This window comes from Amblyomma americanum, chromosome 4 (genome assembly GCF_052857255.1).
Source record: "Amblyomma americanum isolate KBUSLIRL-KWMA chromosome 4, ASM5285725v1, whole genome shotgun sequence".
Classification (NCBI taxonomy): Eukaryota; Metazoa; Arthropoda; class Arachnida; order Ixodida; family Ixodidae; genus Amblyomma; species Amblyomma americanum.
The window spans coordinates 163,119,059-163,145,638 of NC_135500.1; the positions used below are offsets into that span (position 1 = coordinate 163,119,059).

The 26,580-nt window shown below is 48.7% G+C and overlaps 1 protein-coding gene across 1 annotated transcript in view; it reads right to left on the reverse strand.

Moving 5' to 3' along the window:
* The window catches only part of LOC144128609 (cell adhesion molecule Dscam1-like), a 388,116-nt gene that overhangs the window by 38,175 nt on the left and 323,361 nt on the right, over nt 1-26,580 (reverse strand). Inside the window, exons 9-10 of the mRNA XM_077662144.1 lie at nt 3,749-4,036; nt 1,158-1,277 (exon numbers count right to left, since the gene is read on the reverse strand). Coding sequence (XP_077518270.1) covers nt 1,158-1,277; nt 3,749-4,036 — 408 coding nt within the window. The remainder of the gene's footprint in view (nt 1-1,157; nt 1,278-3,748; nt 4,037-26,580) is intronic.

A 26,580-nucleotide genomic window follows, 5' to 3' on the forward strand; every position in this document is an offset into this window, starting at 1 on the left:
ACATTGTTTTTGCGTTGCTTTTATGGAAACGATTAATTGAACATGCTCTCAACGCCTTGTGAACAAGGAACCATTATTATAGTGTTGTATAGAAGGCATCTTATTGAAACAGTTTTCTGATAAACAATATTCGCTTTCTAGAACGCTGACACATTGTTGATATTGCGCTAGTAAAGAATGGAAGCGAGATTCTTAATGTGTGTCAGATTTCTGCTCGAGCTTAACGTGATGAATGCGAAAAAAAAAGAGATAAATTTTCTATATAACAAAACGACAGTAAAAGAACTTTCACACTCCCATTATTCACACCAGATAGTGAATTTTGTTTTAATGATATTTTATTTTCTTGCAAATAAAAAATCGCCAAATTCATGCGTGGTTCGGGGTAACGGACATTACATCACAAAGCGCACTCCGATTTAAAATAAAGCTTTTAACGCAAGGTGTTCCTCGTAATCTCTACAAAGGTAACGAGCGTTAGCTGTTTGGTATACTATAATTCATATGAATGAGATTAAAGCGAGGTACACCAATGAAAATACGAATTTGACATCTTGGATCTATTAGTGACGTCACCAACCAATCACCGATTAGGTTGCTATATCGACTTACTATGGGGCCGCCATCCTGAATTAATTGAACTTGAAAAATTTCACGCCTAAGGGAGGTGGTAGCAGGCCCCAAAAAATTGAGAAACGTGATCAGTAAGAGGTAACGCTCATAATAAACAAGAATTTTGTCGGTTATTATTTCAGGCAAACTCTTCCTCTACTTGCGCATGTCACTAAGCAATATTTTTTTATCATTTTCAGAGGCGATAAAGATATCTGAAGGTGCTAGTTTCGTGTTTGGACGGAAAGCTTCTAAAGTCCATATGGCCCCAAGCACAACGAGCCGCGGCTTCCATCGGTAGGTGACGCGGCTCTCTCAGAGGAGCTCCATTTCGCGCAGCAAGAATGCTCGGCGAGCGGCGCTCGCTTTTTCCCATATACGGTGGATAGCAGCAAAGAGCTTGACGCATTACTCCACGGGCGCCGACAAGGATCGGGCGGAGGTTATGCCACGGAACGGGAATGCCGCATTTTGGGGGAGGCCTTCCTTCTAAGGAGAAGCTCGGGGGGAAAGAAAGAAGAGGGAAAGTAGGGTTCATAGCTCACCGTAAGCCACCTTCCATCGGTGCACGGGCAGCGGGTTCCCATCGGCCTCGCAATCGAACACCGTGCGCTGTCCCCTGGTGGACGATTGATCGCTCGGCTGCTTCATCCATCTCGGCGACGCTTCCAGGTCGTTCGCAGTTGTCCAGCGGCGTGTAGGCATGGCGGCAAGAGCCGTCATAAGGGAGGGAAAGGCAAAGGAGAAATGTAGGGGAAGGAAAAGGAGGAATCGAGAGCTCAATTTTAGACAGACGAAAACAAGAAGGAAAAAAAAGGGGAGCGCGACAGAAAGCAACCGGTTCTTTCTTCCCTAAAAATGATGAAAGAAAGAAAAGTCACGCCGAATAAGGAAAAATGGGCTCAAAATAAGCACGCGTTCGAGAACGCAAGCTGCAGTCGACGCAGTTCGGATGCCCTGAGATAACAGAGGAAGCAGAGGATGAGGACGAAGCCTGCGTAACAGCGGAGTGGGAATGGTCCGCAGTGACTCGGCGTAGCTGGTTGCGGCCCGTATCTCGGAGCCGACGGGGGCGGCGAGGCTGGGGCGCAAGGGAGGTCAGTGAAGATGAGCGAGCGTGGGTAGCGCATTATGGCAGCAGGCATTAGAAGGTGGCTGAGGGATGACAGAGGCTAGGAAGGAAACAACGACGCCCCCTATTGCCGCTGCCATCGCTGCTCTACTACTGCGCGCGGAGACGGATTCCCGCTAAGAAAGAGGATGGCTCGGAGAAAAAGTGACCATTGTGCTCGCGCGGGAATCTGTGTCGGCCCTCGGAGCAGAGCTCCTTTACAGATGGTAGAGAGAGAATCGAAGGCGGTCTTCTTCGTTCGAGAAAGAAGCAAAGAGAGCTCGAAGTCCGAGCGTCCTGAGCGACTTCTCTGAAGCGGGTGATGCTGGCTGCGGGTGAAGGAGAGGGTGTGAAGAAAGGGATGGGTGGGACGTCCAGATCGAGAAGAGCCCGTTAACGGCTTTCGCTGATACACGGCTATAGACGGTAAATCCCGCTCAGTGCGCGTGTGAGGGTTGCTTTCCCGATTGTGCGTTTTACTTTTCTTTCTTGACAACGGGACTGATTGCTAGCCAAGGGTGGGCCCTCAGAAGGGCACGCTTTTCTCCGTTTGTTCTCTTGGGCAGTCATGATCGAGTTAGTTATAAACGTCGACCAGATTGCGTAGCTTTTGGCCACGCCGACCTGCCCGTGGCACCCGCTTGTTCTGACGAGCTTGCTGCGTTCCCACTTCATCGGCGTAGATCTGCAATCTCCTTGAGCCATTGTTCGCAGAGATATCGTGGGCGTAGAGGTAAACTATAGCAGTCGCTACCCTAGAAACATGCCACCCACCGCATTCATTTTCGTTTCTGATGTGGGAGATATAAACTGACAAAAAACAAACGTCCCATTCGATAAGGAAAGAAACTCGGCAGAACAAACATTAAGGGAGAAGGTACAAGACAAGGGCTCCGCATGTCCTGAAGTACCTTTCTCGTCCTTGTTTGTTTTGCGCAGTTTCTCATGATGTACAACCAAGTCACCCAACGGCTTTCTCTCTATATACCACGTGTCATATTAAAGCATCACGAGGGAGAGAGGCCTGAAAGAGTTGCATTGGCTTTGTCTGCTTGTGATTGCAAACCTATTTAGGCGTTACTCAGACCCAGAAAACTTCAGGAGTTGTTCTACAAGGTTATAACCGGGGCAACATTGATAGTCTGTGGTTTGGCATTATCAGTTTTTCGGATACAATGGTGAAAAGTGTGGGGCGAAGAACTTTTTTAATAAGACGTGCAAGCGTTGAGAGGAGTAAATGGAGCATGCATTTTCATCGTGAGCGCCCCACCATGATGGCTAACAGATCCAAGTGGTATGTCTGCAGCGTGCTCTCTATTTTTTTTTTCAGGGAAAGTCGGGAATGCTGTCACGAACACGGACCGTGCTTTCTTTGCTGCTGCTCATGTATTTCTGCCTAAACTGGAGTGATTATTGCAAAATATCTGCAGCAGTGGTTCATGCGGTCGAGGAGAGGGAGCTTCGTTCACGTTTGCTGACAATAAGTAAGACAAAATTTGGACTGCAACCAGAATACATTAGAAATTTAATGAATGTTTGCAGTGTCAAAACCTACTTGGTAATAAAAAAATACTTCAAGAAACTTGTACGACGCATTCCCAATGGCACACTTGGGAGAAAATGTTGCAATGCTGGAAAGTGTATTACCTACAACTCTCTTGAACAAACCACCTTGCTTCCGAATGGCTAACGCCGACAGACGGTGGGCAAAAGCACCCAGGTAGCAAGTTATACCTTTCAACTTCCTGGTAAGGGTCGGTTTCGCGGCTAAATGATATGCTGTACGTTGACGTCAATATTTTTGCTCGTGCAACGCCTATGTGTTCTACCTTATTACGAGCGAGGTTTGCTGCCACTGCTCAGGTATGGCCAGAATGCCTTGCCGGGCTGGCCACTGTAGTATCGCCCCGCGTCAATGTAATCATGCAGTACGTGTCCTTCACGTGACCTAAGCAGCTATGATTGCAAAAGTCCTGACGGCAGACACTCTCAGTGCCTCTAGCGTTCAGGTAATAGTCTACCTACCGCTGACGTCCATCCTCGCTGTGTAGTTAGCCGTAGCTATTCCTGACGTGGCTTTGCAGCTGTAGTTGCCGGAGTGCCTGCGAGTGACGTTATCCATAGTGAGCGAAGAGGCGAAGTCGCCCAGGCGTGTGATCTTGGCCTCCGGGTGAATGTCGCTGAGCGGGGCACCATCCTTGAGCCAGTCGATGTCCATAGGGGACTCGCCGGACAAGACGCTGCATACTACCGTGGTCCGCATACCTTCCTGGAGGTTCTTCATGAAGAGGAACGGGTTGATCACGGGTCTCGCTGCATGAAAAAAAATAGAAAGCAAGAGACGATTTAGAAATGCCACCATGAGGGCCTCAGCCACGTTATCAATAAACCGCTGCGCTATTTATTCCCGCCTACATCTTTGTTATGAATGTATTGGTTTCGAGAAATCCTGAAAACAAATTGGTAGTGCTTTAATGTAGTTCAGCGGAGTAGACATGCGATAGCTGGTGTTCATTCTTGAATTGGACGGGGCACTTAAGGTCCGCCTTAAAGGAATGGCCCGATGTCTTTAGTTGTTTAAAGCCCATATATGCAGAATTGCTCATTCTCTGCTTGGCATTAAAAGATGGCAGCGAGTCCTCATACCACTACCAGCGCAATGGCGAAGCGTTTAAGCGATACTCCACTGCACTGACAGGTGGCTGTTTATCAATCACAGCCACCGGCAGGGATTGTGCGACCCACGTTACTCTCTCCAAACAACCTCTCGCGCAGCTGGCGTTTACCCAAGTAACTCGGGTAAGCTCTGGTAGTAATTCGAGTTGCTAGGCAAGGCCCAAGATCGAAAAACGTACGTATGTACGGTGACAATTCTTGGCTGGTGTTGGCGAGCGTATAAGTGCTTACGCAGTAAAAACGAGAACTAAACTTAACACGGACTATTGAGTGATAAGATGTCCCAGCGGTGGCGTTCTCGATGCTGTTCATCTCTGCGAGCATTTTGTTCATCTGTTGGCGCACGTTGAGCAGGCGACGGCCCAGAAGACGGCCCGATCACGATCAAATGGGCAGCTAGTTCGGATGTTTCTCTCTCGGTCATATACTGCTTTCACCTGGTAACGATGTTCAGTTTGACCGCGAAGCTTTACTCACGGCAGGATTTTTCTGCTCCAGATGCTTCTACTACGGCCGAATCGATGGTCCCGCGTCTGGCATGGTGAATGAGCTTCAAGACCTGCGCGACCTCCGCACTGAGCCACAAAGAATGTGAAGCGGCCACGGACTGTGAGGTGCGCATAGCCTAGCCACGTGAACTTGTTGCAGCGCCATCGCGAGCACCGACACTCAAACGGCAAATGAAACCAAAACCAAGTTTTAGCGTAGCCGGACCACCGCACAGAAAATACGGTAATGCGTTGTCGTTGCTACAGTTGCCAGGCTTGCATATCCACATTTGCCGTACGGTAGCAGTTGCCTTAGTTAGCGTGTCTATACCGTACGATTAACGGTGGGTGTGTCAGCAAAACTCTAGTGTCAGTGGGCGAGTGAGGAAAGATCATTCTTGTGAGGCTGCCTATGGAGACGCATCACTGAAAGCCATCTCGGTTGAGCTCTCATAAGAGTTATTCTCTGCAAAAGACGGACTAAGCAAGAAACTACAGTTCAGTGAGAGAAAATAGCGCCAGGATGGAGTGAGATATGTAGAGTAATAGTGGAAGGAGATGAGTAAGATTTTGGCGGAAATGGTAATGGAACAGGTCGGGTAATTTGTGTTTGAAAACGCGCGGGTTTGCGCAGCAGGATGAATAATGAATCTGGCAGACCGCGGAGTGACGACGCTATAGGCGAGAAAAATAGGTCACTGAGAAAAAAAGAAATGTTTCGCCTTAATCTGAGGTTTGAGAAGCATTGACAAGATATAAATTTTGTTATACGGGAGTGAATAAAAAAGCACGCAAAGAAAAAAATGGCAGGGCGATCAGAAGATACGATACGAGAGAGCTGCGATAGCAGCTCGTTGATTACTTTGATGTTTTTAGCCTAATGAATACTTTTACTGAATGAGCGGAGGCGGGGTAGGGAGATTGGTGGAGGGTGACGGCCGACGCGGGGTAGGGTGGTATGGAAAAATGGTCGGTGGTTGGTGATTCTGGAAGCCTTACCCTCCCCTCTTTGACTTTGTTTTCGCCATCGCTTTTTCATTCCGCTACTGGGAGGCCTCCTGGATGGTAGGGTTGGTGGATGGGTGGCGGGTGGTGCCTTTAGGGTGGCGGCTTCACACGACGGGGCTTCACACAGATGCCTACAGATAACGCTGTGATTTTCGACACGTGCCTAAGTTGCTGCTGTCATCGTAAAAGGCAGAATTCCTAATGTTGGCACGTTATTCGAAGGTAAGCCGCCGGAAAATTCAGAAGCGCCTTGGAAGGCCAAGTGAAGAGAAATTAATTTTCCAAGAAAATCGATGGCAGGAAGACCTAGAGAAAAACGTGCATGCTTCACGTTATTATGAATGGTTAATCAGGCGTCTAACTCGTTTCCGGCCGACAAGAATGCGTGAGAAAGTTGTCGTTGTATGTTTCTACCAAACTCTCTTTCCAGGATTTAAAGTACTACTTCATGTGCACTCTACCATGATGATCAGGTTAGTGAGCACCAAGCGAAAGAAAGCTACTAATCGGGCCGCTGTGCTGCGACGGGTTACTTTCTTTTCATAAACTGTATTCGCGATAACCGCCAGTTAATCGCGTTAGTTCGGGTAGTGTGAGTTGCTCTCCATGCTTTACTGCCGAAGGATCAGATTATGGTACGCAGGGGCGATGGAACGTTATAAAACTCTCCGAGCTTGCAGTAGTAAAGACAACGGTAAAGGAGGTTAGAAAAAGCGTTTAAAATAATCTAGACATTTCCGAACACGCCCGACACTACCACAACACAGACGACGTACATTCTGGCGGGAAACTAGGATCAGAGTAAAATAACAGCAGCGAAAGTGCTTCTCGCTAAGGAGGCAAGAAAACAAGAGGATAAATCACGGAGGGAGAATGGAATAACGGGAAGAAAGCCCGACAAAATCCTGATTACGAAAAGTAGCCGCGTAGCAACAAAAGCATTGTAACGGCCGAGCCTTTGACATTTTTGCTTGCACAATGATGGTGCTAAAGTTTTTTGGCAGCGCGTTGCACTATTCCAAGTCCAACAGCTTGAGCATTACACGAAACATAAGATCAGTTTAAATGCTCTGTTCTCGAAGACATGGCTTCGCGCCTTTTCAGCAATCCAGACCGGAAGTGCGCACCAAGCATTGCGGTCGATAAAGGGCCGAGCTATTTATTTTTTGTGTGCAGTTGAGTTACCTTCTCTAAATAAAAAAAAAGCGGAGGAATTGTCAAGACGGATCAAACGGGAACGACTTCAGTAAACTTCTCCCACCGGCATCACAGAAACCTAATTGCTAACAACAACTATCCCATTTTCAGAAGAAAAGCTTAGAAAATTCAAGACAGCGCACACGGGGAAAAAAAGTAGCGTAATCACGGCTGCGCGATTTCGATATCCCACAGGAAACGAAGCTGATCTCGTTGAGAACTCCCAACTTCGTCATTTTCCGGTAATTCACTTCGGTTCTCGGCGAGCCCTCCGCGGGCCCCGCGTGCGGCGAGCAATCTGTGTCGCCGCCTTAGAGAGATCGGCGCTTCTGGCCGGGCAGCTTAATACAATCCTCTGCCGCTACCGCTGATGCTTTTTCTAGTGGTGCCGTTGCTGCTGCTGCTGCGGTGTAGGCGGCCGGCACGTCGCATCCCCGCGTAAAGAAAGATTGGTTTCAACTCGCAGGAAACGGAACTCGGGGGTTCCTCTCTCCAGGTCTCGCCTTAAATGAAGACGGCGTACGTGACGCATCAGTGGTCATTACAACGGCGGCTCCCTTCAGCCCCCCTCCCCCCCCCCCCTCTCTGATCCCCTTCTCTCGTGGCTTCCATCTCCGGGAGTTCCGAGTCGCATCCATCGCCGATGGTCATCCCGGGACATCGCGCAGGAAAGAGGAGGACCCCGGGACACCGAAGGGAAATTCGAGTAATGGTTCCCGTCGACGTCGGCGGTCGTCACCGGTGCAGCGGACGCTCTGCAGTCGTTGCGAAACATCGGGGTGAGAGGGAGGGAGAGGAGAGGGAAGAGAGAGTGCGTGTTGAAAGGGGAGGGGAGGCGACGGGATGCTGCGGCATCCATTTTGAACTTGAGTCCCGCCGGGAAGGAAGAGGCGCGCGCGGGGGCAACGTTACGCCGGGGGATACTCGAGGCCAGCTGTGCGCGCGCGGGCGCCGACCATTCGCCAGATGCTGATGGCGCCAATTTCGTTGCCGCCAACGCCGCGCGGACGGACGCTGACGGAAGGAGGGCAATTTCACCTGATCATGGCGGCGGCCCGATGTGAAATGGAAGTAGAGAGAGAGAGAGAGAGAGAGAGGGGGGGGGGAATAGATAGGAAACGGGGTTAGTGGTGCTGCGCTCCTTTCTTGATTACCTGCTTGGTGTACGCGAAGTATGGCTCCGCTTTATCCTTGATTATTAGGATTTTTTTCTTCACGTATACCTGCGTGGTTTGTTGAGTGTAAGTCAGCGCTTGCGAAGCAGAAGGGCATGGTAATAGACCTGATTCCACTTTGTTACGAAACGAAGAGAAATGTCGGGTGCTCCATGATGAAGCCAGGGTTTCGTAAAGTCGGCCGGTAATCACAAGTTAGTGCGAGGCTGGAGCACATATCACGTTGAGAGCTTTGCACCAACACATGTTCGTACAGCAACGTGGACGGCACTCTTCGCGTTCACGTTTTTTTGGAAACATCAAATCGGGTGCCGAAGTTTCAGCGAAAGATGTGTTGAAGCCAACCAATTTCAGAGAAGATTTTCGGGCAATTTGTTATTCGTGACGGCATTTTTTTATAGCCGCATTTTATTTATGAGCGCCATTTATGACATCGACAGCAAAAGACAACCATACTGGCCTTGCTTTCTCAGGCTTCTGTGAAAAATCGTTCGTGCATGAAAGTGCGCTAAGAAACTTTCGAACACACTTGAGACATGCCAAGTTATACATCTGAATCGTTTGCGTTTAAAATGTAGATTAAGGTTTAGCACCCCTAGTGAAGGTACAAGATCACCTCTTTATTTCGATGACACCTGTTTCCTATATCGTCAAGACAGGCGCTTTGCTTTCATGCTCCTCTTTAAACAGTGCAGAATATATTTTTGAGCGATTGGCGGAAGCCACTCAGGGTAGGCGGACACCTTACCGTTAGTTACTACACTTGCACGCGACGCTCTGTGCGCGCCACAGTCGGGCTGGACCTTTCGGAATCCCTGCACTGGTGGTGTCGAGCGCAAACGCACCAACTTCACGAAAGCTGCCTCAGTGCCAGTGCAGTGCATCGCCACCTGTCACGGGGAGTCCGTGTTGTTCAGCTACCTTCCACAATACATCGGTACCACGCATTGATAAGTAGACGAAAGCATGGCGGAAGTGATCAAAAACCTATTCTCTCATAGCGCACACGATTCACTCAACCATCTTTGACGAACGGTGCACCATCAGTGTGCTCTGGTGCGTATTACGTACGTACGAGGTGGTGTATGCATCGGGCAGCACATACGTTACTCGAATGTGCGCGATGCATAGCAGCACGCTCGTTACAAAAATGTAGCCACCGCCGCAACAAAAAGCTATGCTTTACAAAAAAAGGTAGGGCACACTCTGCTGTTGGCCTCATTCTGTTCCCTGTCTTCCTCAAGCAAGGCTCAAAACTATGCATAGCCGAGGTTAGCGTTCGGTCAACGCCGTCTCTTCCCGCCAGAACAATAAGATGCCGTGCCTCGAATAATGAAATGTAAAAGCGGGACTCGAGGCTGCATGTGAGGCATGCTCGTTAAGCTTCACATCAGTTCATCCTCTTTTTTTTTTGCAATAATACGCGCCGCCGTCACCACAAAACCGTGATATTTGAATAAACATCAAAAGCTTGTCTTGATTAGCCACGCGAATGGCATCAGCGTTTGGAGACTCTTTTGTTTGTAAAAAAACAAACAAAAGAAAATGCATCAGTAAGCACTGGTGTAAAATTGTAGGAAAAACTGTTTGTCACAAAGGCTGAAATTTTCTAGGAGCAGAATTCTTAGCAGTACTGCATCATTTACCACAGTCGTGCCGGAACGCCTTTTGTCGTAAGTGCAGAAATTCTATGGCAATCTTCGAAAACAAAAGGGACAAAAGTTCTCGAACAACTTTGAAACCAACTTAGCCGTAACAACATTTTTTTTGCAATCACTTTCAGCTCTGTAAAGTTAAGGAGAAAGTGTTACATAGCAGCGAGTAGCGCGGTTACCGCTACAAGCATAGCGATTCCATGACAGAGATAGAACGGGGAATTATACAAAATCCACGCATAAAAGTCGGGTGCGCAAAAGCGTTTTAACTGGCAGCATAAATATCTAGCATCAACGTTGTCGTGCACACTTGTAGTTGGAAACTTCCATGCCCAAGAATTCTGGACAAAAAGATTTTTTTAGCAGAAACCGTTTATGAACGCAATTTTTTATATAATGGAAGATTTCAATATAACAATCCAATCACCCGACGGTAGCCTTGCACTTTTTAATTACCGTTTTTGGTATCGTGAAAAGCGTTCCCCATTGGTTTTTTATGGCAGTCTTGACTGCTCGGTGCGATGAACGGAAACACATTAAAAAAAAGATTTTGCTGCGCATCCGAAGAATGAACCATTACCTTCAATATTTCCATAACAGTGTTTTATAATTTTTCAATTTTCGAAATTTTTATCTAAGAATGTTGGACATGCATAGGAGTCATAGTTTGCACAACATTTAAAAGCAGTCATGCCGCTATCACTTTCCACGCAATCCACGCAAAAAAAAAAAATGATCCGAAATTTTCGTTTTTCAGTAGAAACTTAGAGCAGATTTGCGGATCAAATCATGTCAGCTGTAAGCCAGTAATCATGTTGGGACCGAGTAAGTTTGTTTCAGCTATTAGCACGTATTTGTTTTTAACCTCTCCTTGTAAACGAAATAACATAGTCCACTCTCTGACATAGTAGAACCGCAGATGCTAAACAGCAGTAATTGCGCGAACGTGCAAAAAATAACAATGTATTCGCGATGTGCTCTAAGCTGAAATAATACGTCAACGAAGAAGTGAGCTTACCGTACCAGCCACGCACCTTAAAAAGAGTGTTCGTAGAGACGAAAGCGTCTTACCGTACCTGTACTGCGCGCAAATACAGGGCCTCTCTCCTACCCAGGCTAACGCGAGCACATCGTAAAGCGGGTAATTCATTAACCAAGCAAAGCACGCGCACAGGGTTCTCGCACCAAGCCACCGCGGCCAGCCGCCTTCTATGGAAGCGTCGCGCGTCATTTTGCGTGCATTATGAACGAGCTTCACCGCAGACGGGACGGGGGAAACCTGTCTGCCGCGTAGCTGCGAGAACGACTTGCCGACAGAGCACGGACGCGCAGTTCAAGCGCGCGCGTCGGACTTGTCGCCCGAAATTAATAATGAAGCGGTCATTGAGGGCCGCAAAGCGATTTGCTAGATGCGCACACACGTACGTATGTACGTACACAACGCGGAGGTGAACGGCGAGAGACGCAAGCTGGGGCGAATTCCCCGGAACGAGCGACTGCGTAGCTGCCACCCCCGTCCTTTTCACCGCGCTACGGACCTAATCCGTCAGAAAGCATCGCGACAGCTTTCTGCGCGCGAGGCGAACGCTGTGTGGCCGATGGAAAAGGCGTCGTCGGTTGTTTGGCCGCGCGGCGCCGGCCTTCATACATCAAGCCGCCACCGGGATCGATGGCTGCGCTGGGCTCACCGCTGCCAATAAGCGTAACCTCTCCGGCAACCCCCAATCTTCTCTTCAATCTATCCGCATACACAGGCGCGTACCCGCGGGCGCTGATGGCACCTCGCCTTTCTCCGCCTATGCCCTTTCCTCTATACCCGTTCCTGTTCGGGATCCCGGTCTCTCTCCTCGTTGGGCGCAACAATACGCCTCGATTTCCCCTGGTGGTTTGACGAAAGAGTCGCCTTCGCGGAAAGGAGAGCTCGCGTCTCGTTCGTTCCCTAGGCGACGCGCTAAAGCCCCGGTTGAGCCGGCGAGTTGATGAAGTTCTACGAGGTGGAAAAGTTGGCAAGACGGGTGCGAAGTCTGCTGCATTCATTCGGTATACGAGAGGCGATGAGACGCCGGCTCAATGTGGCGTGTGCAAGTGGCCACCGTTGGCCCTCATATGGCATGACCACAGCGGCGAATTTTTTTAATTGTCAGGCATTAGCACCAGCAACCAAAACAAGAGAGGCAGCAGTACCGGCTTTGAAAATCGTTTTATTTACCATACTTTTTATTAGGGAGAGTGAACGGAGGCAAAAATGTAGATGTGTTTAAATTTTAAGTAGCACTACTTCCCCACAATCTAAGAAACATTCTGTTAATACCGTTTGGATCAGGTTAAAGCGCTGTTATTTCTTTTCCACCAACGACAAACAAATGCAATGGCTGAAAATGGCTTCAATTCACCCCCTTCCCCGGCTCCGTCGGCAACGGCTTATTTGTTCCACTATGATACAGGTACTTCGTGACTGGATGTTAAAAAAGCTCTTAAGGTGAAAGCGGATTTATTTCGTAAAAGTTGTTCATGCAATGTGCAACTTGCTATGTTGAACATGTACACGTAGCGCCATCATCATCATCATCATCAGCCTAATTACACCCACTGCAGGACAAAGGCCTCTCCCATATCTCTCCAATTAACCGAAATCGCACGTGACTAAATTCTTATAACAGCTTTTTCTCATTCTGGGTGTGTTTCTTTGAAAGCAAAACAGCGAACGAAAAAAACTAAGCAAAAAACGGAGGCAGACAATGAAATCAAGATCATTTTTAAGGCGAAAGCATTTAGTAGATCATATTCGCAGTGACCGTTCGTCCTGTCACGTGACCCCGCGGTGTCCGTCCGTTATATCTAGGTCACGTTACATCCTAGGTCACGTGTCCTTGTAAAGTGATCAAAACCTGCCAACTGGACTGTAAGCAAACTGCCCACTGTGGCGGGTGGTGTGATCCGCCGCCAAGCAACAACTGCGCACGCGCAGCGTGACGTCACCGCTTAAATTAAAATCGGTGCAAGAAGTCGCAAACGGCTTTTGCCTCTTCGCAGTTAAGAGATGTCTAAGTGCCTCCAGCGAGTTTTTGTCTTCATGCCAGGAATCTGCTGTGCTCGCGTGCGGCCCACGCCAAGGAAACAAGGCTAAAAATACTTAAGCGCCAATTGTGCCAGATTGCAGATTTAACGGAATCAGCCGTAGCGTGATTTTTACAAATCTCGCTCTATTTCTTTTCTTGGAGCTATTCCTTTCGAATCCCACACGCTGCAACTTCTGCGTCAAGCCGAGCCGCGCCCTATGCAGGGTCCGCGCACCACCGCTTCAGTCCCGGTAATAGCGTCAAAATTAAACTAGAAAAAAATACAGGTAACGAAACAAGAGAAAAGCCTGAATGGCGCCAGCTGTAGCAGTTGTGCGCGAGCCGTCCCCGCTACGTCAGCTACTTGACGTCTTTCACAATTCCTCAGCCCTCGGGGCCCAAGGTCCCCACCTCTTCTCGTGTGCGGTCATACTCTTGAGCGGGAGGTTGCTCGGGATGGAAGGAAAGGGGGAGCTCTGGGAGCCCATCATTTGATTGTCCGGCAGCCTTGAGAGCGTGCGCTCCTGGGGAGGCCGGTAAAGAGTGAACCGCTGCTGCGCCCAGACCGCGGAGCTGCCGAGCGGCGGCGAGTGTGCGAGAGCCGAACATAATTAAGGTGCCGACTCAGCGATTTCGATCGTGAGAATTGGGGGTGCCGCCGTATAAGACTCGATAATCACCGCGCCGCAGCAGCCGTTGAAGCTGGCAGCGGTGCCTCCAACCCTTTTCCCTGCGCTCCCGGCGGAAAGCTTTTGGCCGGAGAAAGACACGCTCGTGCCTCGAGGCAGAGCAAAATGAAGAAAGCAAGGAACTCGTGTCTGTGCGCGTGTGTGGCGGTGGCGAAGAAAGCACAGGCATAACGTTTCCTCTCTACCTCGTTTTCCTCCTTTCTCTTTTCCATTCTCTCCCCCCGATCTCGATCAGCGTGCTTTCGGGGCTGAGCTTACATATTCAGAGGTCCTCGCCCGCACGGACGCGGAAAGCCATTAAGACTTGATCACTCATCGGCTTCTTTCTCTGGATGGGAGCTTCGGCCCTGAATCGGCCGTTCGCGACAGGTTTTCCCGCAGCGCTCGGCGCTTTTTCCGCGGGCCTGTCCAATTATACGCTTTCTCGCCCGGCGCTCGTGTCTCGCATTCGTTTCCGCTGCGGGCGAGATATCGCGAACGGCGCGATAGCGTGAACACTGGAGCGAGGGGGCTCCTCCGAGCTTTGTTGTTAAGGGCGCCCGCGCTCTTGATGGCTTTGCTCAATGGCGCGCTGAGAAAGCAATCTCGGAGAGGGGGGAGAGAAAAGAAGAGAGAAGAAAAGAGAGGAGAGAGAAGACGCATAAGTATCAGCGTTGTTATTGCTCCCTAAACAACCCACCCGAATTTATTACAGGTCAAGCTATCTGGACGCCTTGATGCGCGTATCGCATGGTGATTGTATTACACGAAAAACAAAACAGAAAAAAAACCTTAACGGCTGAAACAACGACCCAACTAATTCAACGTGTTATTGTTCATATGGGTCATTTCTTCGTCTTAGAATAAATTATTCAGCGATCAAGCAGCTGTTCTTCATTTGTGCGTCGTAACAGTTTACACTTCCGGTTATACAACCGAGACCTGCGCCGACAAAATGTGTTTCAAGTTCCTCCCGATAACGCCGTGGGAAGACGAGTTCGCGGGACATGAATACGGTTAGCTTTTCTTGCGCAAGATGCTGTACTCTCCGCAGCGAGCAATTTATCGTCCCTCTTTTCACTGAAGGATTGTCAACACTACCTCAGACGAGAAACCTGCTCCCGCTAAGGCGGCTTCCGCCTCCGATCTTTTCTGGCCTCTGTTTTTTTCACTCAGCCTAACGCCGAGTCAGGCAGGCAGGCAGGCCAGATTGGTCGCCCGGAGTTGAGTATAAGCTCCCCTCCCGACTGGGATCGAGTAAATACCCCTTTTACACGGCCATCAACGAGGCTCTGGCGAATCGTAAACTTTCCTCATCGAGAAGGCTTCGGCCATGGGGGCTGGTTTCGATCTGCTTTAGCTGCCTTTTTTCTCTCTTTCTCTTTTTTTTTGTGGTGATAGAGAACACCAAATAGAACTCTTCGAATTTTCCCCTTCGTAGTTAGGGCTTCTTCTTCAGAAACATTGAGATATTTTCTTTCTTTTTAAGGGGTTAAGAGTGTGGCAAGGCAAGAAGAACAACGTCGCAAAGAAGATAGCACGGTGGGTACGCCAGGCGTTGAATGAAACTGACGATGCGGATTCGCAGGTTCCTTTCGTGGTGCGTACACAGGTTTGTAGGAGCGGGGAAAAAAAAAGAAATGTGGACTAACGAAAGCGGCTGGTGGTCTTTGATCAAATTTGTTGATCTTAGAAGATTGGTCGTGTTCTATCGGTAGAAAAAAAAAGCCGACTAATTACCTTGTTTCCACGCTTGTTTTCGCGCTGTGTTTATGTCGGCGAACTTTGTTAGGAGAGTTTTTGTTGACTGAGGGTGAGGTTGTATTTGCTTGGGCGGTGAGGCGAACAAAGAAAAAAGAAAATAAAGAGGCGAAGGCGAAAGAGGCAACTTCGACTGGCCTGTGTCTGGTTCGGCAGCGTTCACACGAGGCGTTGTAAACGAAGTTTTTGCCTTAGCCCTTATACGACGTAGTTTTTGCCGCTGCTAGATCACGGGCTTTCACACGCGGTGCTGTTCTCTTTGTGACAAAATGTAAGAACTCACCCGTTCTTTGTTTTTTAATCACTTTAGTTTTACTTTTTGCTGTTCGGCGAATGTAATTCAGCGCGGAATAAAATTCCGTAGTACACAATACAGTTTTCAACAAGCTTTTAGCCGTTCTTGCAGCAAGGCTCTTGCAGGTGATAAAAATTATTGTACAGGGCACATGAAATGTTTCCAGGCCACAGAGTCTAGCTTTGAGCCACGTAGTGGGACATATACAATATCCCGTACTTCAGGATTTCTGTAGGGAATATGAGAAGGACAACTCTCCCCTCTGAGAGCCTTGGTAGCTTCACATGTGTCCTAGGTCACAGAATATACTGCTAAATAAAGAACTCTATGCCTGCAAACTTGTGATGCACCCTTTAGATGATACATAGGATGTAATAAGGAAACGCCAGCATTAACATGCATTAACTGACCCACATGATCGAAGCCGGCATCAATAGAGTCAAGATTTCTCGTGTGAAATGACGCCCCAAGCATGCTTGTGTTAAGAGTGGTGACGGCTGCATGCGTAAATTCATGTTATAATTATATAGGGGAATTTAGGGGTTGGCATCGGCAACGCTATCATGTGCGCTGAAGGCAGCTGTCGTTTTAGTTTGGCGATAAAACGTGACATACCCAGGTTATCTATAAAAAAAAAGGAGGGGGGGGGCGCTCAGTGTCTTAAGGCAGATCCCCGCTTCCTAGTAAGGTGCTGGAGTAGTGCAGTTTAGTGACACGATTAGAAAGCCTCGCAGGAATGTTTCCTGCTTTACTGAAGTCCGAAGACAACAAATGACACAGTGAACATGAAAAAACATTAAGTAAGGTGTAAAATTTCTGGCAGGTATTCACTGCGGCGAATAATTTGTTTTATTAGCAAGTGTTTCTGGCAATTTCTGGATTTGCAACAGCAACACGAGACAATAAACACGACCCCAAATGGAAGCTTTCGTTGGAACAGTGAGCGACTTCGCAAGATTAGATATGAACTTTATTTCTGTTCTTTTGTAACAGATGGGTTCACGGTGTAAGTGCAATGAATCGTCATTAGCTGTGAGTTGGTAAGAAAGCCTGCTTCTCGAATCTAAAGTGGAAGAAGCAATGCATGAGTGACTTTAAGAATCCCCACGCATTCGCTTTCGCCAAAAATCCGCATTTCAGAAGGGTTACTTGCATTTCATTGACATGGTCAAGAGGAACACAAAGAGAGGCTGTAGCGTGTACCACAGCTACACACATGTTCTGGAACTGTCTCACTCACTGAATTATTCAATGAGCTGACGAGGGAATTCGTTATTGTGACCGCTCCGAAATCCAGTAAACAGCGCGCAGCACGGGACTACTGGACTGGAGACGAACGCAGAAGCGGCGCGTGTAGCTGCATGTTGTAACGTTGCTAAACGCACGCTTGCTGTTCATGAAACGATGTGCAGGACATCAAAAAATAATGACTGAACACATGGAAAAAACAGAATGCCGTAGTCATTCCGAATGATATGGGATTTAATTCAGATGTCGAGCGATAGACGTCGTGTCATTCTTGAAAATACAGGACGGTCTACTGCCTTAAGACATTACAGTCGCTAAAAACTGGAATATAATCGCATTGTAGACAGTGCAGGATTAGGCAGCTGCACTTTAAAGCGGAGCAGGCTGTTTAGTGCGACGGAGCGCTGCTGCATTATAAAGGACGACGAGATTTGCACAACATGTATCCGTCGCTGTGGACTTGCCGACTTTCTTCCCCTACGCACCAAACATTTGTGGACGTTTCTAAAAGTCTTTCACGCGCAGAAAAGGGTGCGATCAGCAGAGCTTAAGCGTCCGGTTATTAGTGGTCGGTGTTTTCTCGCCTGCTTTTTTACCATCCGCGATTAGCGCTTTTTTTTCACAAATTATTGAGCCAGTTTTATTCCGCACTTGCGTAAGAAACGCTTGCATCTGCTTCGGACGTTAAGCGAACATTTCAAGATGTCGAGTCCAATCTCGCTTTAGAAGGAGCTGAAAAGTAGGCAAGACGAAAATATTTACAGCTGCCGCAAGCGTTGGAAACGAGCAGCGGCAGACGTGAAACTCGGTACCGCTTTGCTAAAAAAATTAAAAATAAAAAGGCAAGGATTCGCAACTCAGCGCCTGCCGCTCGAGGGGAGCTTCTTCTGACCGCTAGTACACATGGCAGATGAGTGCGCAGTGTGCAGTCGAAGGGACCATGAGAAAGGGGCCACGCGGATATAACGCATATAACGAAAAAAAAAGAAGCTCCCCGAGTGAAGTCGGCCCGGATGCATGAAAGCGACGACGCTGGATGCGTTATGACACTGTCGGCACAAACAAAGCACCCGCCAGGAACGCCTACGCTAAAGTTGAAGAAATATTTGTTTGGGCATGCGGCGACGTAGACACGACCGCCGCTACCGAGTTCACCATAAGCTACCGCAATATTTCCAGAGTCTGCTTTGGCGCTTCGACGAATGTTGCTGCGCCTGAAGACAAACGTCTGCAGAATTGCGGACACCTGCTTTGTGCTGAGCATACCGAGAACCTACAAAGATCAAGATGACTTGCTTCCTCCGTGCGTGGGTAAATCACAGGGACCTCTTCTTCCCTGGCGCTAGTGCCTCGCCCATACCTCTTGTTGGTAGCACAGGGAGGAGTTGCTGTCATCAAATGATGCTACCACTCCCGTCGACTGTGGACACCTGGACAGGAAGTGGCAACGTGACTGGGAGATTCCTCATTCTGCCAACTCATTCTACAAACTCTCTTACGATCCTGACCCGTATGCTTTTGACGACGTAAAAAGGCGCTGTGAAAACACCGCTCCGAGGCACGCGGTGTCTTCAAAAGAAGGCGTCGAAAAAATAGGCGATCAAGCTGATTTATTTCTGAAAGTAAGAAACGCACGGAAGCATTCTGTTCCAGACTGCACCACCTAACTGTGACGCTCAGATGTTAGTGGTGGCTTTATTTGAATGCTTACTGAAAGGAGAAATTTCAGAGAAGAATCGCTTAAACTTTTCATCCCATTTCTAGGCGAATAAACGACAGTGAGGTGCTATTGGTTCACTCTGAAGATACAGACAACATGAGGAAATGAGACACCACCGCTCGGTGTCGCCGGTGCGCCGCGCCTCCGGCATCTGCTCCGCACCACGTGACCAACCATGGACGTACCACGTGACCAACCACGCCACCACGTGGCGGCGCCACCACGGTGACCACGGCACCGCCACGCTGAAGGCTCGAAATGCTAGCGTAATGTTGCTATCGCTACAAAAAACAAAAACAAACAGAAACCATTGCGAGGAGAAAACTGGAAGATCAAGCAAATATTTTACAGGAAAATTCGCAGTATGGCTGTGCTTTCTGTAACCATATGGACATTCAGAAGCGTCAGTATTTTTCTCGTCTCAAACCAGCTCGTGTGCCAAAAGTTTTGGATGAACACATTCCTTTGTGAGGCCACTAATTGGCTTACTTAGTGAGCGATCGGCAGGTTTATCGGCCGATATTTCCTTTTATTTTTGCCGCGGTAAAGAAGAAGTGCTTCAAGAACATGCAGGACAAACAAGCCTGCGGGCACGCTGGAGTGTGCTCCCGGGAACTGCTCCGCACTCGTCCACCAAAGGCAGCGGAAGTAACTAAAGCGGGAACGAGATGAAATTAAAGCCAACCGTTAACGAAGCCTGCAGGTTCCCCCTCCTTTTTCTTCGCTTGTTCTTAGGCACTGGCGTTCTGTTTGGCATTTCTGGCTCTCTTTGTTCCACGCGAACCGCAGAGTCCCCGGGGGCCACCAATCAACGCGGGCCGCTGAGACAACGCCCGCGCGAGAAGGAGGGAGGCTGCCACTTGAGCGTGGTGAGTCAATGAACGAGTGTTATTTATCGGAAACCTAATTACTGTCGGAGCTCCTTATAGCCAGAGGGCGCGCGCGAGGCTCCGAAAGGCGGGCGTTGCCCGAGCGTCGTCGCTGTGCGCGGTTTCTTTGCCCGAGTTGCCCGACACAGTTTGGCCAACGCGATGAAGACGCTCGCGACGGCGCTCCTCGTCAATGGTGCCCGGGTGCTTCAAGACATAATTAGCGGGCAAGACAAGCCAAATAAACACGCTACGCATAGAGAGGAGCTTCAAAAGGAGAGAGAGAGAGAGAGAACGGTAGCGAGCGGGCCTGAAGAGGCGCGGCTCGACGGCGCAGAACGACAGCCAGCCGGTAATTATCCCGCACGTCAAAGTTTCCGGGCTAGGCAGTTTGAAGCCGATAACGACTCGGAAAACGTGGACCGGTCTACTTTAAGGAGACTCAGCAAACGGAAGAGTATTGACGCGTGAAACCGCCGGGTGCTGCTTCTACGGTTTCGCAGCACCTCGTCCCCTTTTCCTTCATTTTGCGTTCGGGACAGCATTTGCGTTTAATTTGTTTTTCACGTTACTCGTTAGAACTACGTGCAGAGGCGAAGCATTCGCTGCGTTTAAGGCACTTTCGCTTTTTAACCCTTCGAAAAATGTACGATACCTCAGGCTCGTTAAGAAGTACGCAGTAGAGTTGAGAAGTACCTGTAATAGGCAACGACGTGAAGCTCTCACGGATACGTTTGATGTCTTACAGTGTTGTTCGGTGCTAGCGGCGCACCGTACATTTACGTGCTTGAACGAAGGACATACTTGTTTTAACAAGCGAGTTTCGCCGTTGCGGTTTTTTCAGCGTGATAAAGGTGTCTCATTTATTTTTCATTGGAGGCCTTCCGTTTGCTGATTAATCGTTCATGAATTTGAGTTTACTTACCAGGCATTGATCGCGCGAATACCAAAAGCCTCAATAAGAATATCTTAATGTCACATTCATGGATGGAGCTTACCTTGTGGAACGTTTAAATGCTAAAAACTACTATTGAAACCTTGCCAGCTCCAATACTCAATTCCTTACGTGCGGCCTCTGTAATGACAAGGGCCATGATTTATATTAACGTGACAGCGTTAAGAGCTCCGTGTCGCAGAAAAGTCGGTGTCGTCGGCGTTGGCGGCGTTGGCCGTGAGCGAAAAATTCCTCCTCCCCGTTCTCCTCCTCCTCCTCGCAATGTACGCCACTGCTCCAACAGATAGCGCGCGACGGCAGCGCCTCTCACTCGTCTCGTTTGGGCGCAATGGGGCCGTGCGGGCACGCAGAAACACGCGGTGAGCGGCGAACAACGCAGCGCACATCCAAAGCGCGTTCACCACGAAGCTTGCGGCTTGCTGCCCGTTCGTTCGGCGCAGAAGCTATGCTGGCGTTCGTGGCACCGGGTTTGTCGAGAACGATGTGCCGACGAACTACGACTGCAACTTGAGTACCGCGCAATTCGCCAAGACGCCTGGCAGCGCTTCTACGTGGTTTGCCGCTCCTCGCGTCCGTTTCACCGTACGTAGCAGAGCGATTTGTCTAACGGGCAAGGCGTCGCGCCGAACGGGCGATGGCGTTCCGTGGACTCCCTGGCAGTGCTGCAACACGCTGTCGCGTTCCACTCTTAAAGGCGAAGCTTAAGCGTCCTAGAATTTTTTTTAAAAAAACTTTACGCCTTGCTGTCCAGGTTACCCTGGACTAAGACATGGTTGACGCTTAATATTGCGTTAAAATAAAGTTTTCTCTCTATCTCCATCCAGCCTTGCTTGTAACTGATATCGCCGTGCTGCTATGTACGCACACTGTGTTTTCAGTTCTCCGTATTTTCTTACTGCGGTGTTAGTGTCCTCGAAGAAGGCTATCTGAGCTGAAAAAAAAAAAAAAACTACCACATCACCTCTCCTTTCATGTGACATATAAAGTAGCAACTGCGAAAACTGCAAGGGATCTTAATAATTTCATCACCATGTGTATGAAAGAGGGCCCCGGTAATAAATTAACGTTGTGCTCGTGCCCTGTTCTTAGCGCCTATAGAAGCGAGATAATGTTGTATGAGCCACGCATTTAATAAACTACCCATCGTATTGTTTCTTTTCATTTGTACGCCGTGGTCTCCCGGGCTTCCATGGGTTCAGTCTTGACCACTTGCTCCTAGACCTTCCTCACTTTTTGCGGAAAAAGAAAAAAAAAGCAAAAAGTGACACTGAAGAGCGAATCCTATTACTCTAGACCGCGTAATGAACGCGCCGCGCGCAGCAGCAGCAGCCTCTCGGCAATGGTTCTCAAGTCTAAAAAGAGCGACAAAGATTAAGCGGGCGAAGGCTGCGCTATATTCGGAATGGCTAACGACTTCAGCCAAGCGCACGGAACAAATGGGAACACTCCCCGACTTGAGTACCAACAATGTCTCGTTTATTTTTGCGTTCGAGCCCGCTCCCTTTCCTCTTTTTTCCTTACGCGCCCGGGCTTCCCTTCAGCGATGGTCGTTGTCGGTTTGTATGCGCCTACATCCATGTTTAGCGAGCCCTGTGGGGGGAGGGTGGTATTCATTTTGTTATTATTTTCTCTTGCTTTCTCCTCGGCGTTCGGGCAGCGCTGCCCGTTCGAGCAAGACAAATGAACGCTTGTCGCAGTTACCCGCGGCTCGTATTTGAATTACGCCCTCGTTTCTTTCCTTTCATTACGATTTCATGCACGCGTACACAGCAGTGCTGTTTTGGGCATCCCCCTCCCCCCTCTCTCCGAAATGAATGGAGAAAGTCTTGGGCAAAGCGAAGCCCTTGTAAAGACGTGTAAAATATAAATGAAGAAAGAAGAAACAGGGGGAGTACGAGTGCCCTCGTTATAAACGGTGTGACAGTTGAAAAATTGGGTTGTTACTTTCGGGTATTGGTAAGGCCTTCGGGTTTGCTATTTTTCTGAGGGGGGAGCTAGAGGTTCGAGACATAGCTGTGTAAGCGACAGGTTGAAGCAAAACCAAAGCTTTGCGGAAGGCTTAATTATTGTTAAGAGGAACGACGAGAGACTAGACCGATTGGAAACGTGACCTCAGGGCAGATAACTATTTAACACGAAGGATGATGGCTTTTCGTAGTTGAATGGGAAGAACATATACTCCTGTACTGGATATTGCGGGTCTTTCTTACGTAGCCCAAATTTATCTCATTTGTGATCGGCAAGTGACGGTAAATTTGGTTCATTGTCCCTGAATCAGTCTTCTTTACTCTCGAATCAGGGTGTGCGGAAGTCTGTGCCCTAACTGTAGCACCTAGAGAACCCTGCCATCTTGGAAAACCGGTATGAACCGGATCCTGTTTTGAGTCAGGTCCTGTTCTTAGTGTGTTAAGACGTTTAACTGAGTAGGGTAATGATGTGAGCTAGAGCAGCTAAAACCATATTTGCTTCCAGGAACTGTATGCTAGATGAACATGATCAGAGTGTTCTTGACAGCATGCTTGCTCCTGCGACGTAAGGAGGAAGTGTTCAATTAAACCGCTTTCTGTCTTTAAAACGTGCTGTTACCCGTACTCACCTATCGGGCAGAAACGTAGAGGCTAACGAAAAGGGTTCAGCTTAAGTTAAGGACAACGCAGCGAGCCTTAAAAAAATGGCAAACAACAGCGAGTAATAAACGGACTAAACCTGAATGTGCACCTGCCTCCTTCCTCCTCATGGCGCCATCTTAAAAAAAAAGAAATACATGCCGATAAAAAGAGGAGATACAAGCTTTGGAAAAATTGGCTGTGGTTTAGCTCTGGCTAAATCTGCAGTGACGCAATAACTACAACTGGCCGAGTGGAACTTGCTCAGTTGAATTGCAAAGTCAGTCTTTCGCCGCTTTGTTTCGTCCCACTTGACACGGCGCATGCGCACAGCTGTGGCAGCTCGGTTTCGCCGGTGCGCCGCGCCGCCGCCAGCAGCAGCTGCTCCGCACCACGTGGCTGGTCACGTGGCCAACCAGGTGACGAACCACGTGATCAGCCACGGCGCCGCGCCCGCTAAAAGCTGCTCCGCACCACGTGACCAACCACGTGACAGCATGGCGGCGCCGCCACGTTGAAGGCTCGAAATGCTACCGTAATGTAGCTAGCGTTACAAAAAAAAAATGATAGGTGTAACGTAAAGAGACCGGAAGAGGGCAGAGTGAGTGAAGGAACAAACACATTTTACTGACATCCTAGTTGAAATCAAGAGGAAGAAATGGGCTTGGGCAGGGCATGTAAAGCGCAGGCAAGAGAAGGCAAGCGTAGCAGGGTTCGGCAGAAGGTTAGTGGGCGGATGAGATTAAGAAATTTGCAGGCATAGGGTGGGCGCAGCTGGCAAAAAACAGGGTGAATTGGAGAGACATGGGAGAGGCCTTTCTTTGCCCTGCAGTGGGTGTAATCAGGCGGCTGCTGCTGCTGCTGCTGCTGATGATGATGATACTGATGATGATGTTTCTCTTTCTCTGTTTGTGGCCTTCGCACTTTGTTGCAGCGTGGAAGTTGTAATGCTTCTTCGTAGATCTAAAATGACCTCAAATGCTGAGTGGCATGTGAATTGCAATATTTAAATGTATTTGAATTCTATCACTTGTTGAATACCTGTCCGTTTGTTCTTGGGTGATGCCGCCGCTCTCTAGAAGTTCTCTGTCCACTACCCGGCCATGTTTGCCCATCACCCATTTCCACCCTCCAGAATCCACCACACACCACCAAAAACTCACTTTTACTCGCCAGAAGCTTCACTAATCTCCAGTTACTCGCCTTCAGCATACAGAAGCTGCCTGCACGCCATCAACCAACCCATCTCCTTACTACCGAAGACACTACGCACCATCCATTCACTCACTTCACCTCCCAGAGGCCTCCACCCACGAGAGAGAGAAATAAAGAGAGAGAGAGAGAACAAAACTGGACGGGACACTCAAGCTCCGCCTTAATATGACGCGGTAGCTTTAATGAGTTAATGTCCATATATGCGGAATTGGTCTTTCTCAACTGTAGAGTAATATATGTCCCTGGGAGTCCTCATACCACTCCTTGAGCAAAAGTGTAGTGATTAAGGGATGCGCTACTGCTCTGTGATAGGAGATGCTGCCACCGGTGGGTCTTGTGAGACCCAAGTTGCTCTTCCCGAGCAACTTCTCGCGATCGATTTAACTGCCACTTGCCAGGGTAGTTAGTTTGTTCACAATGCGGTGGATAGGTTGCGAAGACCCCTCAAGGTCACGTGACCTAGCTTGCCAATCTAGGTTTTTTCTCCGGGGGTGGTGCCTGAACCGCACCACGTCTCCATATTTATCGCTCACAACGCCGACAGAGCCGAAGCCGACACCGGATTTTCTGCGTAACGGGGCCTGTAACACTATCGTGTTAAAACGTTTATGCACTGCTCCTAGTTTTGTTGGCAGCCTTCATGTGCGGAGTCCCTAGGCCAGGACTCCTGCGGTGGCTGCGGTAGCTTGAGCCTGTTCGACCAGTGAAAGCTTACCTTCGAGTTCTCAGCTGGACTGCGCTACCTTCCACTACTCCGGTATGGCATTGTGTATGACTATGGCTGCAGGTTTGTGTTGGCATCCCCACGTGGTGCGATATAGTGTGGTGGTCTCTCGGAAACAAGGTCATGAGAAGCTGTATGTAGTGGGGTGTATCTTACTTAGTATAAATAAGAAATGATTTGTGTTTGTTTGAAGCTTTCTCTAAATTACAGCGTGCTCTTTAGTGAGCTGTCTATGGGGTGGGGTATATACCCTCCTTAGTCCTCTAAAGTGCTCCAGTAAGTCGCCGTACGAGACTCCTACGCGAAACTGGAACAAAAAAGCGATGACTAAATACAGTTCAAAGTAGAAAAAGGAATACGATCAGTGTAGCAGCGAAATATAGTACAACCAATATTGTGTACGCAAATTTGTCCCATCAGCTCGTATGATCGCCTCAACATTATCAGCAGGTGTCTGCACCCTCAATATTTCCGGCCGAAGCCAGGGTATTATGTTACTGTTTCAAAGGAAAGAAAACCAGTAGTCGTAAAGCAGACTGAAATTAAGGAAGGTCACTGGTCATTGTGATCCTGAATCGAGCTTTGCGCGTATAAAGAACGTGGTATTGCTGGAGCAAGGGAAGATGGGATTTGTTTTACGACTTAAGTGGTGTCACTTAATGTTGTTGTGAATATCTCTTTGTGGAACTCTGCTGAATTCCTTGAAGAGATCTTCGCCCATTGCAATGCAACAATCGCATTCGATAAGGAAGAGAACAATTGGTTGATAGGAAGACTAGGACCTTCCCCCCCCCCCCCCCCCCCTCCACAGTAGCTAAAAAGAACGTGCTGCTGCGGCATAGTGTTATAAACTGGTGGCGGCAGACCTTAACGAAAAACACGGCGAACATTTCGCTCTAGTATAAGCTGTGAAATACACTGAGACATTTAATAGTAAGGAAAGATAGCATTTTTGGCCCATCCCAAGTTACTTTAGAAAAAATTATGAACACCGGGATGCATTTGTTTTAGTGATTTTTTTTTGTCAGACGGCATGCTTTTCCAAAAATCCCAGACTCTTCGCAAGAAGCACAGAGGCGGTGAAGCACGCACAGACGTGAGCACAGTTTCCTGCTCTGCGATGTTCGCGCCATCTGAAAACTCTTACTTCAACCGACTACCCTATAACTCCTCACCTGCAGAACCCTTGAACTCATCAGCATCTGCGAGGACCGCAAACGTTAAGGGTACACGCTTCAGAAGAATGCACCTTTCAACGAGATGAATTTTGTATTGTAGATAATACGGCGTGCCCTTAGTACGTTGAGCACACAATCTGGCATTCTTAAGCAATGAAAATAACTTAATGTTTCCAAGCTTTACATTGAAGAGCTTTTTAACAGCGATAGCTGTTAGCTGCCCGTCCCTGGCTTTCTCTTCGCCGTTGCTGTCAACGTAACCGGTGGATGCTTGCGCGCCCACCGGTTGAGCTGGTCAACCTGGGTCGCATAAGCCTCCGGGTGACTCTGTTTGGAATAGCCGCTTGCTAGTGCAGGGGT